The sequence below is a fragment of the Scatophagus argus genome, chromosome 16 (assembly GCF_020382885.2).
Source record: "Scatophagus argus isolate fScaArg1 chromosome 16, fScaArg1.pri, whole genome shotgun sequence".
NCBI lineage: Eukaryota > Metazoa > Chordata > Actinopteri > Scatophagidae > Scatophagus > Scatophagus argus.
In genome coordinates this window covers 11,341,319-11,357,341 of record NC_058508.1, presented here as the reverse complement: position 1 = coordinate 11,357,341, position 16,023 = coordinate 11,341,319, and the positions used below count along the sequence as shown (strand labels likewise).

Sequence of the window (16,023 nt, the reverse complement as noted above, 5' to 3'; positions counted from 1 at the left end):
AAAACGGTGTATTTACACAATTTTGTATATGATGCTCCGCATGTCTGCGTACCGGCCACATGCTGCGTCAATCAAAAGGACAACTCTGTATAAAAGTTGCTATAGGAATAGCTTCAACGGCCAGACTCTGAGCAACCTGTGAAGAGTGCTGTGGCACGGGAGGTGTGTTCAAGCCCTTGTCTGCAGTGAAAGGCATGCAGAGGTCACTCAAGATCAGGAAAAGAACTTCCTGTGTTGGAGAAATGCCAGGATGTTAGAGTGCAGTCAATGAAGGCTTGTTTTCAGTAAGTGCTGTGCCCACAGGGGAAGTCCTGCGTCTTTGCTTGTACTTTATTCACAGGTTTAGCCTCCTAGATTCTTGGTACTTTCCTCATTTATTTTTTTCTGATGCACTTAAGCAAAATATTTAGCGTACGCTGCAGTGTGTTCTTTTGCCCTGGTCAATAGGTAATCAGTAAAACCTCATTAGAAACAGACTCTCTTGTCTATCCCCCTTGATCATCCTGCTAATCTTTCCAGAAAGAGCAGAGATTAACATGTCCCTCCCCCGCAGCCATATGCCGAGTCATTTAACTGATGTCTGTGATGAATGTGTAAGCATCCTTTCTCATTTCCAACTTCAATGTATTGACAGGACCATTATACCATGTGCACTCCAGATGAGGCCCGTGTGTGTGTGTGTGTGTGTGTGTGTGTGTCTTCCGGGAGATCTCAAGAGGGAAAAGGATGCGTGAGTGTGGAAAGGAATTGGGGAAATGAGGTGAGTCATCTCTGAGTGGCATGGCAAGCAATCAATCCATCAGTACCCCCATTCATACTGCTCTGACTCAGCAACTCTACCCTCAGCAGCAGGAGGAGAAGGAGGAGGAGGAGGAGGAGGAGGAGGAGGAGGGAGAACTGTAGGAGGAAATACACTATTAATATGTTGCTCCATATCCTAACACTGTTTTTGTATTAAGGATAAGGAAATGAACTCCTTATGTTCTGTTGTTGCTGTCTTCCTGTCCTCTCTGTGACCAGAGACAGAGCATCCTCATTATCTTGCACTCTCAAAAGTGTATAACACCTCCCAACCACCAGAAGCCCTGAACAGGAAGTACTGGTTGGCAAATGGACAGGGTTGTTTCCATAGTGACAAAGGAAACGTAAAAGGCCTCCTTGCAGCATCTGCTTCAGCTCACATTTTACCTTCCTAACTGGATGAGACTGGAGGAAGGCAACTGACGAGGGGGAAGAGCAGTGGGACGGACAGGGACCTTTTTTATTCTGTCCCAAAGGGAGACAGAGAGAGCAGGGGGGTTGGGAGTGTGTGTGTGTGTGTGTGTGTGTGTGTGTTTTCTAAAGGCTGTGAAAGCCTTTTATTGATGTTATTGATGTTGAATTTGCAATTCTCTCAGGACAGTGACATGCTAATGGCATTTGTTGTGGCCGTTTTAGCTTCAAACTACAAAACCTTATCAGCAATAGTTACACGGCTGGAGTTTTACCGTGTTGTGAATGTATTGTGCAATATATTTGTTTTGATTCAAAAAAGATGCTGTATTTATTTTTGGTCTTTGTCGCTTCATACTCTACATGTGTAACTGAGAGGTAGGCTGATCATATGACTGAATTTGTGCATGTGGTTTCATGGTGGAAATTGGTTTTCAAGGATATATTACACTATATACACTATATTTACACTACATGCAGCACACTTTGCCAAATTTAATCTCAGGATTTGGTTTATGCGTGGAGATTTTAGCTGCAAGATCCTGTATCTTTACTTGTAAAAGTTCAATCCAGTTTTTATATTCTATTATTACTGTTTATTTTGGGATTTACAATAATCTGAGTAAAGGGATAGGCCGTATAAAAAACTTGGACAGCATGAACAGGACTTGTCAGTGTCTGACCTCACAAATACTCTTCTGCATGAAAAATTCCCACAGAAACACTCCAAAATCTTGTGGAAAGCCTTCCCAGAAGAGTGGAAGCTGTTAGAGCTGCAAAGCTGTCATTGTGTTGAGAGTGCAATGTCATTAAAGCCCCTGCTGGCGTAATGGTAAGGTGTGTCATTACTTTTGTTCATATAGTGTATTTCATTTAGTTCACGCTCGGACATTTTTTTCTGCTGCCACTAGAGGGCAGTGCAAACACTTGAAAACACTTGCAGCCTGTGCCAAAATTAAACTTTTGACCTACTTTGTGGAATACTGACACCCTATCTCTGTTGTGCAAGCTCTGAAAAACATATCAGACAGTGCATGTCTCTCCTTGTTTCACATGCTTTAGTCTAGTGTTCAACTTCACGTTCAGTATGTGTGAACATTAAGAAAAAACATTTTTGAAACAGTATTTTTTTAATTTCTTTTTTGTCACGGTGAAATATATTTCATGCTATGTGTAAATATTATTATTGTACAAACTAATTCAGATCGGAGATGCCAATCTCACATTGCAATTTACTGAATATAAACTGGATTTCGTAATTTGGTTGACTCACACGTGAGAGTTGTGCGTTGCTGTTGGTGGCCTTTTCGTCAAGCATCCTTATGTCTAAGCAAAAAAAAAAGTTTGTAAGACTTCCTCTTAATGGTCTATATTCGGTTGAAATGAATATTTCTGTCACTGTCAGCATGTCTGCGGTCTGTGTAAAGCTCATAAACATCTTTAGTCTCTCCTGAACAACCCGGGTAAAGTGGCCCGAGTAGACCTAGTTACATGCATAATGCCTAAGAATCAAAAATGTGTTTGGTAGTAATTAATGTAGGTAATTTTGAATGAACACAGCTTTATCATCTTTACTGTAGATGCAAAACAGGGGCTTTTCACCTAGTTCTTTCACTTTGCAAATCAAGTGATGATAAAATTCTCCCTTTAGAGGAACATAAAGTGTGTTCTTCTTTGCTTTCAGTTGAAGATGTTTAACCTCAGAGAGAAAAGATGCTCATTTAAGGTCTAAGGCTGTCTCATCACCCACATCAGACACAATCACGTGTTGCTGTTAGTGGGTGAAACATATGCACACTTCCTACTGAATAGTTAGAGTTCACACGAACCTGCTGTGAGAGTCTGTCAACATGTCTGCTACCTGGTTAAAGCTCATAACCATCTTTTGTCTCTCCTGTGGCTCAGGTAAGACTGATTACACATATAAAACCTATGAATGAGAATTTTTTTTTTTTAATCGTAATTATTGATAGTAAGTTTGTTAAGTACGTAAGCTTAATTACTCTCTCTCTGTCAATGTACTATTTTACAATTATGTAATTGAGTATTTTTGGTGATACTGTATCCTGAGGGAAGTGGTTTCTCCTGTATTAGAAATGTGGCACTGGCTGGTATTAAGCGCACTGCTGTCTGTGTATGAGCGTATCTACTCAGAATATACTCACCTTTAAGACATACTGTACAGTATATTGTCCAGTCCTGTTTATCTGTAAAAAAATCAAGTGATGCAAAAAAAATTGCCCGATGCTTTAGGGGAGGATAAAAGCAGCCTAGTGATCATGTTGTACATTTCTTACTAAAGAGTTAGAATTTCAATAAACCTGCAATCAACATGCCTGGTTAAAGCTCATAACCATTCTTTGCCTCTCCTACACAACCCTGAGAGGCCCGTGTAACACCAATTGCCTGTATAAAGCCAGGAGGGAAGTAAACGTGTGTTGTAGTAATGAATGTGTATCTGAATCAATTCATAAAGCTTTATCAAAAGTAAAGTGAGATTAAACTGAAACAGTAAAAAACTGTGTCCATCTGTGCAGAGAGCGGTGGAGTGGTATACAGAAACATCGGAGAGTCCCTCACTATCCAGTGCAGATCTAATGAGACAGACGAAGAGTTCCTCCATTTGAAGAGAGGTCTCAACGAGGATGATGTTTTAGTCAAGGAGCACAATTTAGAGCCAAAGGCCATCTCCAAAGAATTCACTGGCAGACTTCAGTTAAATGGAAAATTTCCCAACATAGACATCCTCATCAAGAACGTGACTCTTCAGGACTTGGGGCCGTTCTGGTGCATGTACTCAAAGTTTGTCAAGAAGACCAGTGAGTACAAGATGAATAAACGCTCGGGGTCTGTGCTCCTGGTGGTGACAGGTGAGCCTTATTGGTTTAGTTCTTACAATTCATGTTACTCACCCTAACAATGGACAGAATTTTCTCCTAAATACCAATTTAACAATGATTTATTCATTACATTTTAATTATTGCACTTCACTATTACAGGCATTAACAGACTATTTGCATTCAGCCTATGGAGTAATGCCAGGGCTTTCAGTACTGAGAAGTCTCAAACACATGCTGAACTTAATGCTAAATTATAGCTCTGCTTTCTCTCCACTTAATTGCAAATGAAACTGTTTTGACTCCAATGCTATGACTACCTAATTTAAATAAAAGCTGAATTAAAGAGTTTCATTTTCAGTTCACACACACACTGAACTTTCCTGCACCATTTCTAAAAGGGTTCAGAAACTCTATATGCTTCCTTTTTGACATGTCATTTCTCCAAAACAAAATTGTTTAAGGTAATTGGAAGAATTCCAGTCACACTGGAAAGTGACATAAGCAACCTGCAAGAAAAATATTCCCCCTGAAAATTTCCAGTGGCACAGACAACAACATGGTAGTGAGAAAAATAAAAACTTGTACAGCTTGACTCTCAGATAAACACACTGCCACACTCTTACAACAGATACAACGGATACAACTTCTACAACAGTTAAAGGCCACGGCAAGTGTGAAACAGGACACAACGACCTGATCCTGGGGTCTATTGTGATCTCTGCTGTTGTGCTGCTTGGCGTCGTTATGATCTTCTTCATATGGATCATCAAGGTATGTGTTTTATGGGCTGTGTGTGTGTGTGTGTGTGTGCGTGTGTGTGCATGACTCACAAGCTCTGATGGAATTGTGTGGGATGTTTTCTTGTTCCTGTTATGCTCAGCAGTACAATCCAACAGTGTGACAAACACCTGCAGTCGAATCATTTGTGTAGTTTGTTCTTACAGACTGAAAGCTGAGGTTTATTGTCAGGGTCACACTTTCATTTACACTCGGCTCTGTTGTTTTTTTAACAACAAGAACCTGCTAGTCGCACACAAACACAAACACACAGACACACGCACGTACATATCTATCTACATTTCATCATCATTTTTTGTCAACAGACTAGAGATTACAGATACATCACAGTTTCAATAATGTTCATGGGAGAAGCAGAACAAGAGAAAGATAACGCCTGACCACAAACTTTGTCACTTAGCTTCACACTACATGCAGCACACTTCTTAGCTGATTTAGCACTTATTTTAGATTTTAGCTGCAAGATTGTGCTCTTTACTTGTAAAAGTTCAATCCAGCTTTTTTTATTCTATTATTACTGTTTGTCACTCTTTTGACTATTTGTCATTTTGTAAGAATAATATAGTCTCTGAATAAATTACACTGAATAATAATCCCATCACTTGTTGTGTAATAAATCTAACCTTCTGACAACAATATCTGTCGTTGCCAGCAGAAGAGTCTGCGTAGCACAGCGAAACCAAGAAGCGTCCCCACCAACGATGTTTATGAAGACATGCGTGGAACACTGAAGCGCTAAAGTTGGCAGCATGCAAACAAACAACCTGAAACTCCATCTGTGCACCAGTGAAGTGCAAGTGATGCATGTGAAGCGATGGTGCAACTCATCAAGCAAATTCTATGACATCTCTTCAGGCCTTGTGGATGACTGAAAGACAATTAAGACAAAAGGGGGGCCTGTGCTGCTTGGCACAATGTATGAAAAAACATAACACAGCTCCATTTGAATTTAGTAAAGCACATATGTCAGTTTGACTTGTCTTAAAAAAAATGCAAGCTGCACTGTGTCCCCACATGGCCCTCTCGTGTGATCCTTATATGTATTTTTACTGTAAATATGTCTGTTTTTTAAATTTCTGACATTTTTGTTTTTATATTTGCAGATGATGTATCATATTGCTAAAGGAATGGTTAATCTGAATACCATAAATGGTCGATACTGTGTATTGTAACAATAACTGTGATTTAATAAATAAATAAAACAACACATTTGCAGGATTTACTTCTTACTTGAGGTTGAAATATATCGATGAATACTCATGAAAAGGTTTTCACTACACTAACACCAACTTTCAGAAGACCAGACATTTCACTCATTAGTGGTTTTGTGGCGGGTCTACCAAGCCACATGAGAGGCTGCATTTTTTGCAGATCGGGAAGTTTTTCATAACTTTTACCTCCCAGTGAAGCACCAACATCTTATCTCTTGTCTCTTCTCTGATGATTGTTTAGTAACATAGTAGTTTTGGACTTATGTGGTTAATGAAAAAAAAAAAAAAAAAAAAAAGAGACCAGGTGATAAAAGGAGTCAGTAACAACCTTGGGTCTCGGCATCAAACCAACCATCCAATTGAAACTTCTACTGCTCTCATCATTTTGTAACAAGTCTGTTCAGCCACAGCATCCTCATTAGTCACTGTGCTTTCTCAAAACCTATTTTCTCATTACTGCACTTGGTAATTCAGAGAACTGTTTCTGAAATGATATGAAATCTTTTAAAAATCTTTTTTTCTCCCGCACAATAATTTATTGCCAGTGCCAAGTCAAACCTCATGCATGCGTTCACTAATGCAAACACTATAAATCAAGGAACAGTTCAAACACTATAAGTCAAGACAGGTTGAATCCAAACTTGGGGCAGAGAGAGAGAGACAATGCATGAGTCAACATTAAAATGTCACAGAAAAAAAAACAAGGTATCATCTTGTAGCAGCACGCAAGACAGGAGAATGTTTACTTGCACTGCGTCTGTGTGGTCACAAGCTGTGACTGCTTTTTTTTTTTTTTTCTTCATTTGTTTCAAAGAGCAGCAAAGATCACCCGGAGTGGTTAAGTAAGAACTGTGTGTTTATGTCTGTATATGTGGTAAGTGTCAAGGCAAAAGCGGATCGAGCATGTGTGTGTATGTACAGGGGCGCCAGTTAGAACAACCTGTAAAAAAGTCCAGCGAGGCATCGAAACTTTGTTTCAAGGTGAGTGGTAGCACACAAACGGAAACTGAGACCACCCTCTTACAAGAAAAACATTCACAGCAAGAAGCCAAGAAACGGATACTACTTTGTCGCCTTTGTCAGATGTTCCAAATGTTCATAAAGCGCAGAATATTCCCGATTGCGCAACCGCAGCAGTTTCCATGCCTGTCATAACTTGTCACAGGAAACAGCAAATGATAAGGTACTGTAAGAACCTGAGGTACAAAAATAGTGTATGACACTGCATGAGACGTTAATCTACCACAGTTTGCAATTTTACTTTGAAGCCTTGTGTGCACAGAGTGTATTTTACCCCTTAGACGCCTCATTTTCAGGTTGATGAGCCACACACACACATGCACACACCCACACACACACACATACAGTTGCTGTTGATCAGGGGTAAAACAATAAAGCTGTTCTTGAAATGTGGCTGAATCATTTGCTCCTCAAGTTGTTTTTTTTTTCTTTTGAGTTACAGAATTTGTCAGAAGTTGTTTTCAGTAAGAAGAAAGAGCAGAAAGTGTGACATTCACTAGGTGCTTTTGGAGGTGTGGGCAGGTGTTGAACTAAATGTGGGTGCCATCAAACCTTATCTGATTGGGTTTTTTTTTTTTTTGTTAAAAGTTGTATTGCACATATATTTTCTCTTGAAACGCGCTGATGTTTTCTGCTTTAGTGGCTTAAATCAGGTGTTCAGGTTACGACAGCAACAGGATGTGGTTATGGTCTTACATATGATAGCACAGGTCAGAGACTTAACAACCTTGTCAAGGAAAGAGTAGCGTGTCTAATCCTTACTTCTAAAGTTAACTTACAAGTTCAACATGTATTGCAAATAACTTATAATTTTGATGAGCGTATGTAAACATAATTATATCTACATCATTATTTGCAAAGGTAGTACGGTTGTGACACAACCTATTTAATATTTTCAACTACAAGAGCAAATTGATTCATTCTGCAAAATTAAACCCAGTCCACCGAAGCTAACACTCCTTTTCCCTAAAAACCCAGCAGAGTTTTAGGATTTGCTTAAGAACTCTTTTGCTTTACTTGACTTGAATCTGACTTGAGATTCAAGTCAAGTAAGAGGACTTGGTGTCAATATTAACTACTGGGTTACATGAAGTGTGTGGTGTCATTAACACTAACCCTAAAACTATGTTGTTAAAGTGATTTATTGAATGAATATGAAACACTCAATGGCTTTCACTCAAACACCTGGTTGGTGAACTTTGTGGTTTTTTGGATGTGCTAATGCAGCACATGCTCTTCCTCTTTCATATCTTGACAGAATCTGGCCAAAGCATCTCCAAGTTTTATTCTCTTTCTCATTAATGTAACACACATCAGACCGCAAATACCATCATCAGATGGTGTGATCGTAGGTGATGTGCTGCTATGATACTTTTGGAGCTAAAGGTTCCAGTAAACACTCAGCTGAGTTTACATGGTGGATAGGAAAAAAGAAACGCAGCTTTTTAACTGCATCTTAACTGTTTAATGTGAATAAAAAGAGAAAATGAAATTATAAACTGCGAACATCCACAGTGGTCAGGGACATGGATAATTGAAAAGAAATGCTTCTCTTCAGCTCATTTCAGATTTCTGGTGGGTTCTAGGCTTTACTCAGCCATATCGAGTTAACTTAGCAAGGCTGCTCTGTGAGATGGGATCGTGGAGTGCTACAGATATGTGGCCTCGTCTTGCAGCCACCACTGCTTGAAACATCTGGAACACAGAGACGCTGGACCTCTGAATCAGCAGTTATGGGATATCATCCTGTTCTTGCAGAAGAGCATTATGAGGTTTTTGTGTTGTGATCCAGGACACGCTAAATTTGAATTCCAGCGGCATGTTTAGTTTTGTTATGTTACTTTTGATGATTATCCAACCATTCTCTCACTGAATCCTGCAGATGGAGGCTTAGGCTTGTTGTAGCTTGTTGCAGTCCAAACCTTCCAATTTTCAGCACAACAGAACTTGTTTCTGAGAACAGATACAACTCAGTTCACATTTTGTGCCACTTCTAAAAGCAAAGCATCCTTCCTCTTCCTTAAAGGTGGAGTCCTAATAATCAAACTAACCTGAAATGTGTTGCTGTAACAGCCTTACATGGTCTGACATGAACAGTAGGTGCCAGTGTTGACTAATGTCACTTGCTGCACTTGCTGGTCGTTTCTTAGCAATTTTGGTCAATGCTCACTGATAATACGCCCCATGGGATGATAGCTCTCTGGACTGTCTCAAGGGACAAACAGGAACATGCTTTGTTTTTCAGTTTTCAGAGCTGAACGTGCCAGATAATACAGACACGTGTGTCAAAGCAGACCTGATCAGAGTGCTGACAGGAGGAGGACCAAGCAGGAGCCACAAGAGGTCCCTGCAGCTCAGGACTGCAGATCTGTGAGGCAGTCTGTGAATTCAGGTCTCGTGATCACGAAGCCCTTTTTTTCCCCACAGTTTGACACGCGTTGTTTTATAACGCTAAGGGCTGTCAGCGCAGCTTAACATCGGCGTAGACGTGGGCTAACTCAACACGTGCCTTCACCCAGCCACAGGTTTATACGACAAATAAATTGCCCTGCCACTACCCCATGTCATTCACACACACGCCAACCCACACATTACGCATGCGGTGGTGTGGCTGATAAACCGAGCTATATGATAAATCATACATGATACACACAAAGAAAGAGCTTTTCATTATTTAATGTCAATGGGTGACAATCTGTTGACAGCTGTTATTTAAGTGCGTTAAATGTTGCGCAACAGAACAGACCTGAGCGCTGCTGACTTTGAGGATTAGCCTACACAGCTGTCCAATTAAATAAATTTGTTCCAAACGGTTCTCTTCAGACCATAAGCCCCCAACAAACATGACTTAAATATGCCTTTATCCCACCTCTAAGCTTTAGTATGTGAAAGCCCCCAAAGTCAGTACAGTAAGTAAACCACTCCCGCTCCTGGACTGGGCGTGCGTCTGGAGCGCAGGTGTGATAGTATCCATTCCCAACAGACTGTCTCCCCAAGTGGCTCGTGGTGGAAATTAAAGACGGGAATAAGTTCAGGAAGTTCAGTAAGAAGGGACTTTACCTGCGCTCAGGTGGTTTTTGAAAATCTTACCGTCCAGGAGCGGAAAGAGAGGCACAGAGAGAGCAAAACAAGGGAGGAAAAAAATAACCTGGAAAAGTCACGGATGCAAAGGTCCCCTTGACGTTCACAGTGAGAAACGGGAGCGCCTCCACAACTCATACCAACTGAAACCACTCAACAAATCAGAGAGGAAACGTCTACAATCATGAGGAAATCTTCATACCCAGGTGAGTGTGTTGCTTTTATACGAAGAGAGCTGTTGTTTTGCTTTATTTTTTTAAAATAAGAAACCATTAAGTTGTGACTGTAGCTTCACTGTAGGAGAAAAAAGGTTATGTCTTGCAAAATATTGATATCTGTGCATAAGTGTGAAAGGAACAGAGAGAGAAAGGAGTAACGTAATTCCAGGTAAATGATTAACAGCATTAACTTCATCACCGTTACCCCACAGAAGTTAACATTTTAAACTGCTTTTTCTTTTGAAATACCCCCATTGCAAAAAGAAAGGGGGTGGGGGTGGGGGGTGGCACACATGGACCTGTGGGTGTGGTGGTAAAATATTTCTTGCCAGTTTTGGACTCCAAAGGCCAGATGAAGTCTGACTGTAACCTCACACACACGTCCTCATGACAGAGAGGTGGTACGGAGAGCTGAGGTCATTCCTCTGTAACTCTTCAGGCAAAATGTGAGCTTCTTTCATGCTCTGAAGAACACAACAACAAAGAAAGTTAAATGTACCGCAGAAAAGGAGGATTAATTATAGCTGGTTGCACTGTTTATTCCAATCATGAGACAGTTACCTCGTCAGGCTGTTTTGATTGAAAGTTTTATGGTGCAGTTTCTTCACTCATATCCACTAAAACCACAGCGGATGACTTGATTTATGCATCTGCATCAAATCCGTGGTGCACGAGCCAAATGGTTCATGTTTATTCTGGGACCGACTGGATCTGATTGTGGTCATTGGGAAACTGTATTTTGTAAGAAAAAGAGGTGATTTGACAGATCTGACGGGGATTGTATCGTGACCGCGCTGACTGTGCGGGTAAAGTCTAATGTTGCTGCCTTGCTCGAGGACACCTAAGCAGAGAAACGACTGCTAAACAAGCAAAGCTGTTCGATTTAAGGATGCTCCCACTCATACAGTCCTCTTTTGTCTCTCCTCTTTTTTATTTCACTTTCTCAGTCCTCTTTCTTTTCAGCACTGCTTTCTGTCACTTCCATCTTCTTCTGAGCCTCCTTGCCCCAACATCCCCCCCTTCTCCTCCTCCTCCTCCTCCTCCTCCTCCTCCTCACTCTGTCTCTCTCTAAGCTCCGGCTCAGTCCAGTGTACACAACCATATCCCGCGGAATGCCAGCTTTGCCGGCTCCTCTTCCCTGAGTCTTTGTGTGATGGAGCGTCCGTTTTCCGTCAGAGCCAGACGCATGTTGGGTCATGTTGTCTCTCCTTCTCCTCTGTGTGTGTGTGCGTGTGTGTGTGTTCTCCCTCTGCTGTGTGATGTGTGAGGAGCTGTCACATTCTTTGTAAACGCTTCACTCGGGGGAATAGTCTAATAACAAAGTGTGTGCGTAGTCTGAAGTGTATTGTGAAAGCCCCTCCTCACTAACGTGTAGGGGTGTTTAGACAAGCATCAGTGATGTGGAGGGGTGACTTTGAGAAGGGAAGGTCAGCCTGTGTTTTGTACGCAAATACTCTCACACGCTCAGGCACACACACCTGAAGTTTGGGTTTTAAACCTTATGTATAGAAATATGTGTATATGTAGGTTTTTGGGGGGTTGTTTATATGAATATGTGTGTGTGTGTGCGTGTGTGTGTGCCTGTGTTCACTCATGAATCCTGCTCATGGAGCCAATCCCTGCCTTGTACACCACTCCCTCAAGTTGTCTGGATCAATGAGTAACCTGTATGAATAACAGCCCACTCCAACACACACAGAGTCATTATTTTCCGAGTACACTCCTCCTGGTATGTGCTTTTATGTCCTACTCAAAACACACTCATACACACCTAATTCTACTTGTACCTATGTGACAAATGCTTCACTCCGCGCTGCATTTCGGCTTTCAGCCTGTTTATACTGGAGAGTCAGCGAGGCTTTGATACGGAGCCTGAAGCTATTGTTAGATGGTAACTTGAAAGTCAGGCTATAAACTGTGTTGAGACATATTTGCCCTGTCATCTAGCAGAGCATGCCGAGGATGGTCTAACCATCAATTTGGCGTCCTAGAGGCCTGTGAATAATGGACTAATAAGGTATTAGAACACGTGGACATGCACGTACAGTACTCTGGTTGGTATGATCTGAAATAGTGGTGTCATTATGTCATATTGTCAGTAAAACAAAACTGTAGCTTTTTCTCCCGCTACAAGTGCCTGTATTCTCCTCCTTAAAGTTCACCTTCATAACTGCTTTTGAAGATTTTATTGTGACCATTCACTAAACCCCAATCAGAGCTCAGCAGCCGCGTCGTTAAGTTTAGCCAAGTTCTTTGGATGTGCTGACGTGGGACATGCAGATTTAGCTTTAGTCTTTTAACTTACAGACTATTAAAGCATCAGTTTGTAAAATTAATTAAATTATTAATTAAAATTTTAAGCTTTATACCCAAAATATCAGAAATCTGAATCAGAAATACTTCATCATGCATCATGTTGCAGTTCCTCCAAATCTAGAATACATATCATATTACAGAAATTATAAGAAAAATAACAAGTGTGCAAAAAAAACCAAAACAAAAACAAACAAACAAACACTGGTGGTGAGGATGTAGCAGGTGTAGTTGCATCATTGGTCAGTTAGACCGCTTGTCCAATAGGCTATTAATCACAAGCTTCTCTGTGTACAGGGCTGAAATGCATTTTAATTATCAATTACTTCCAACCCCTTTGTACTACACTATCAATAGCGGTTGCAACACAGTGTCATATACTCTGGAATGTGGAGTTCCCCTGATTGTGTCGTCTCTGCTGTGCCTGGTCCTCCCCTCTCAGCCATGTGGAGCCTGCTCTGGAGTGTCCACTCTGCTCTGTGTTTATTATCTGCAGCCAAGAATGCAGCTCCCTGATGCTGGCTGCTGTTTCTGCTGCTGGGGGTGTCAAGTGATACAACAGACCGCCTGTACTGTAGGCTTGAGGCCAGGAGAGAGCTTGTAAAAAGATAATAGCAGGCTCACAGTGGTTCTGGTGTGTGGTGGAACATGTGCGCTGACATGGAGATGTGGGTATTAGGATGATTGAGTGCACAAGGACACGCATTTCACAATATAAAAGAGCTGTATTAATTGAAATACTTTGAACTTACCTTAAAGTCAAGTTCATTGCACCATTGTCACCTGATTAGAAGGAATTCAACTCAAATTCTGAATGCAAAAGGTTCATAAGACGAAATATGCAAGCGTTCACATCTGTGGCCCAAAAAGAAAGAGTTCATACAAGATATAGCAACTCCACTGTTTAGCAGGAACGACCTTTTCCTGTTGTGACATGAATAAATATTTTATTGCAACTAGCAATCAGTTTAAGAGTAAGTGATTCATATCTGTTCAGAGAGCATACTGGAGCGAAGATAACGCTACCAAATTAGCAAGCTAATACGTGTTAGGTGCGTGTGAGTCGTGCTGTTGGCAGCATGCAAAGTCTTGATCTCATTTGTAGCAAAGATGTATTAAAGACAGCCATTCTTTATACCATTCTAACTACCTGAGAGTTGAATGAACCTTATCTGCCCTGGCTGAACTCGTATATCATTTTCAGTTTCGGTTTTGTCAGCTTTACTATACATGCATGTATAAAAGCATAACATCAGTGTTGTACATACTGCTATTCTTACTGCTTTCTGCTAACTTGTCTCTTCTTGCGTCTTTCGTGCAAAATCCCCGCCAGCACACAGATGCTAAAACTCTTTAACTGAAATCTCTTTCTGTCTTTCTTTCTGCACTCACATACCACCGCTCACTCATTCAGTCGTTCACCTGTTACATACAATAACTGCATGTTTCCTGGGGGAGTTTCAACCCATAAAGCTCTATTGACTATTTAACTGACTGCGTGGGTTTTAACAGCGTCACCAGAAGGAAGGCCGATCCTTATCTGCCTCACCAGCATTGTTTTATAGACTGCTGTGGTATCCTGTCTAACCCTGGCTTTAAACACTTTTATATATTTGGGCTCATGTTTGTATTGTGAGGATTACAGAAAGGTGAGTGTGTGCTTGGCAAAATGGTGGTGGTTTTAAGTGAGTGTGGTGAGTGAGGAATAGGTTCGCGTTGAAAGCGCAGAGGTAGGAAAAGGTGTCGCCGGTTCATACCTTCGACGCCAGAATAGTGGCCATTCATTTGGGAGGAGTGCAATTCAGGGTCATGGCCAATGTCTGTCCTCAACTATATGTGTGGGGTGTGTGTGTAGGTGTGTGTGTGTGAGAGAGGGGTGGGGGGTTGGGGGGAGTTTGGCGTGGTCCCTCCTCATTAAGAATACATCCAGATAAAGGCTTTATCCTGCCTGTGCAAACGATCATGAAAAATGGCCGTCTAGCCTTTCAGTTTGCCTTGCCTGCTGTCTTTTTTTTTTTCTCTCTCCACCATCCGCTTTTCCATCCGCTTCCAGCTCGTTCACGGACAGAGTTGTGAAACTCTGTGTTTGCAGCACACCCCAAACATGTGTAATGATGGCCATAAAAACACAGCGGAAGCGACTGGGTAAAGCAGACAGAGGAGACAGGGATTAGTGATGTTAACATTTTCACATTGTGATTCTGATAAACGTTAAAAATGTGATATGATAATCAGCCATAACAAGATGATAATTAGCTTCTGTTATATGAAGTGTATTTATGTGGGTGATATGTGGTTGTGAAAGAGAATTTTAGCATTGACTGGGTCACTCAAAGGTGGCTTTGCAAGTACAGCACAATACAGATTTGTAGAGACATAAAGATCTGAGGAGGTCTCATATATGTTTAAAGAAATAAGTTAATAATAAGCACAGGGACACAGAATCAGTGCTTATAAAATGTATTTTTTTTGTCTCATTGTCTTTCATCTAATAACAAAAACTTTAATTATTATGTTTTAAGTGTACGGTTGTTGATTTCCTGTGGCTTTTAATGTCTGTTATATATTTTCTGATTTCAACTAAATCATTTGAGAAATTTATAAAATAATCAGACAGAATGTCGCTGACTAATCCAGTGAAATAAATGTGGTGGGAAAATATACTTTGTTTTAAAACAAAAATATATCTATCCATCTGTCTTAATCTATATATACAAATATATCATCAAAAATGCAAATGAAAAAAATGTGTGAAAGAGACATAGCCTGCATGTTTTTTGTGAATATGTGTGTGTGTGTGTGTTTGAGTGTGTGTGTGCGTGTATATGATTACACTTGTTCTTCAAGTATGGTAAAGTGCTATACCCTCTGCCCTCTATTTACCTTCTCCAGTCATGTGGGACCAATAACTAATCAGTTGACATGTTGGCCGGTCATGTCTCACACACACACACACACACACACACACACACACACACACACACACACACATAGATTCACCAAGCAGTGCAATTGACATCAATCAATTGAGGCCTATAGCAAATACACAGGCAGCTATGCAGTTACTCTGATCCACATTATAACTTGCAGTAATGTTCGAAGTGGGTTTTTTCCATTAGTATAAACAATGCTTTCATTCTTTTCATCTATCATGTGCACCTGATGACCTTTGTTATACAAAGCAGTGTCATAAGACAAATATGACCTCAGAAGATTGCAAATCTCCTTGAAGTGAAAAGAGACATGGATCATTGTGTTTTTCTATGAAACCTGTTCAAGCTGTGATATGTGCTTTATGTGTGTGTGCGTCTGTGCGTGTGTGTGAGAGAG

General features: G+C 40.8%; 2 protein-coding genes across 3 annotated transcripts in view; both read left to right on the top strand.

Annotated features, from left to right (window-relative positions):
• Positions 1–2,959: 2,959 nt before the first annotated feature.
• LOC124073031 lies at positions 2,960–6,059 on the top strand. 2 transcript variants are annotated; one of them, XM_046414925.1, is made up of 4 exons: positions 2,960–3,117; positions 3,750–4,082; positions 4,681–4,823; positions 5,506–6,059. In XM_046414925.1, exons 1-4 carry the CDS (start codon positions 3,063–3,065, stop codon positions 5,587–5,589), a joined length of 615 nt encoding a protein of 204 aa, XP_046270881.1. In that variant the 5' UTR covers positions 2,960–3,062; the 3' UTR covers positions 5,590–6,059. The 2 variants fall into 2 exon arrangements, with proteins under 2 accessions (XP_046270881.1, XP_046270880.1); XM_046414924.1 differs by having other exon boundaries at positions 5,503–6,059.
• Positions 6,060–10,028: 3,969 nt separating this feature from the next.
• Positions 10,029–16,023, top strand: part of LOC124073028 (septin-9-like) — a 74,044-nt gene continuing 68,049 nt past the window's right edge. Inside the window, exon 1 of the mRNA XM_046414916.1 lies at positions 10,029–10,368. Within this exon, the coding sequence (XP_046270872.1) occupies positions 10,347–10,368 (22 nt within the window). The 5' untranslated portion in view covers positions 10,029–10,346. The remainder of the gene's footprint in view (positions 10,369–16,023) is intronic.

Bases quoted from the DNA above. Each gene is read 5' to 3' on its own strand.
- LOC124073031 (XM_046414924.1), top strand. From the start codon at position 3,063: ATGTCTGCTACCTGGTTAAAGCTCATAACCATCTTTTGTCTCTCCTGT. The intron at 4,083-4,680 runs GTGAGCCTTATT...CTCTTACAACAG, and splicing joins TGTGCTCCTGGTGGTGACAG to ATACAACGGATACAACTTCT. The intron at 4,824-5,502 runs GTATGTGTTTTA...TGTCGTTGCCAG, and splicing joins TCTTCATATGGATCATCAAG to CAGAAGAGTCTGCGTAGCAC.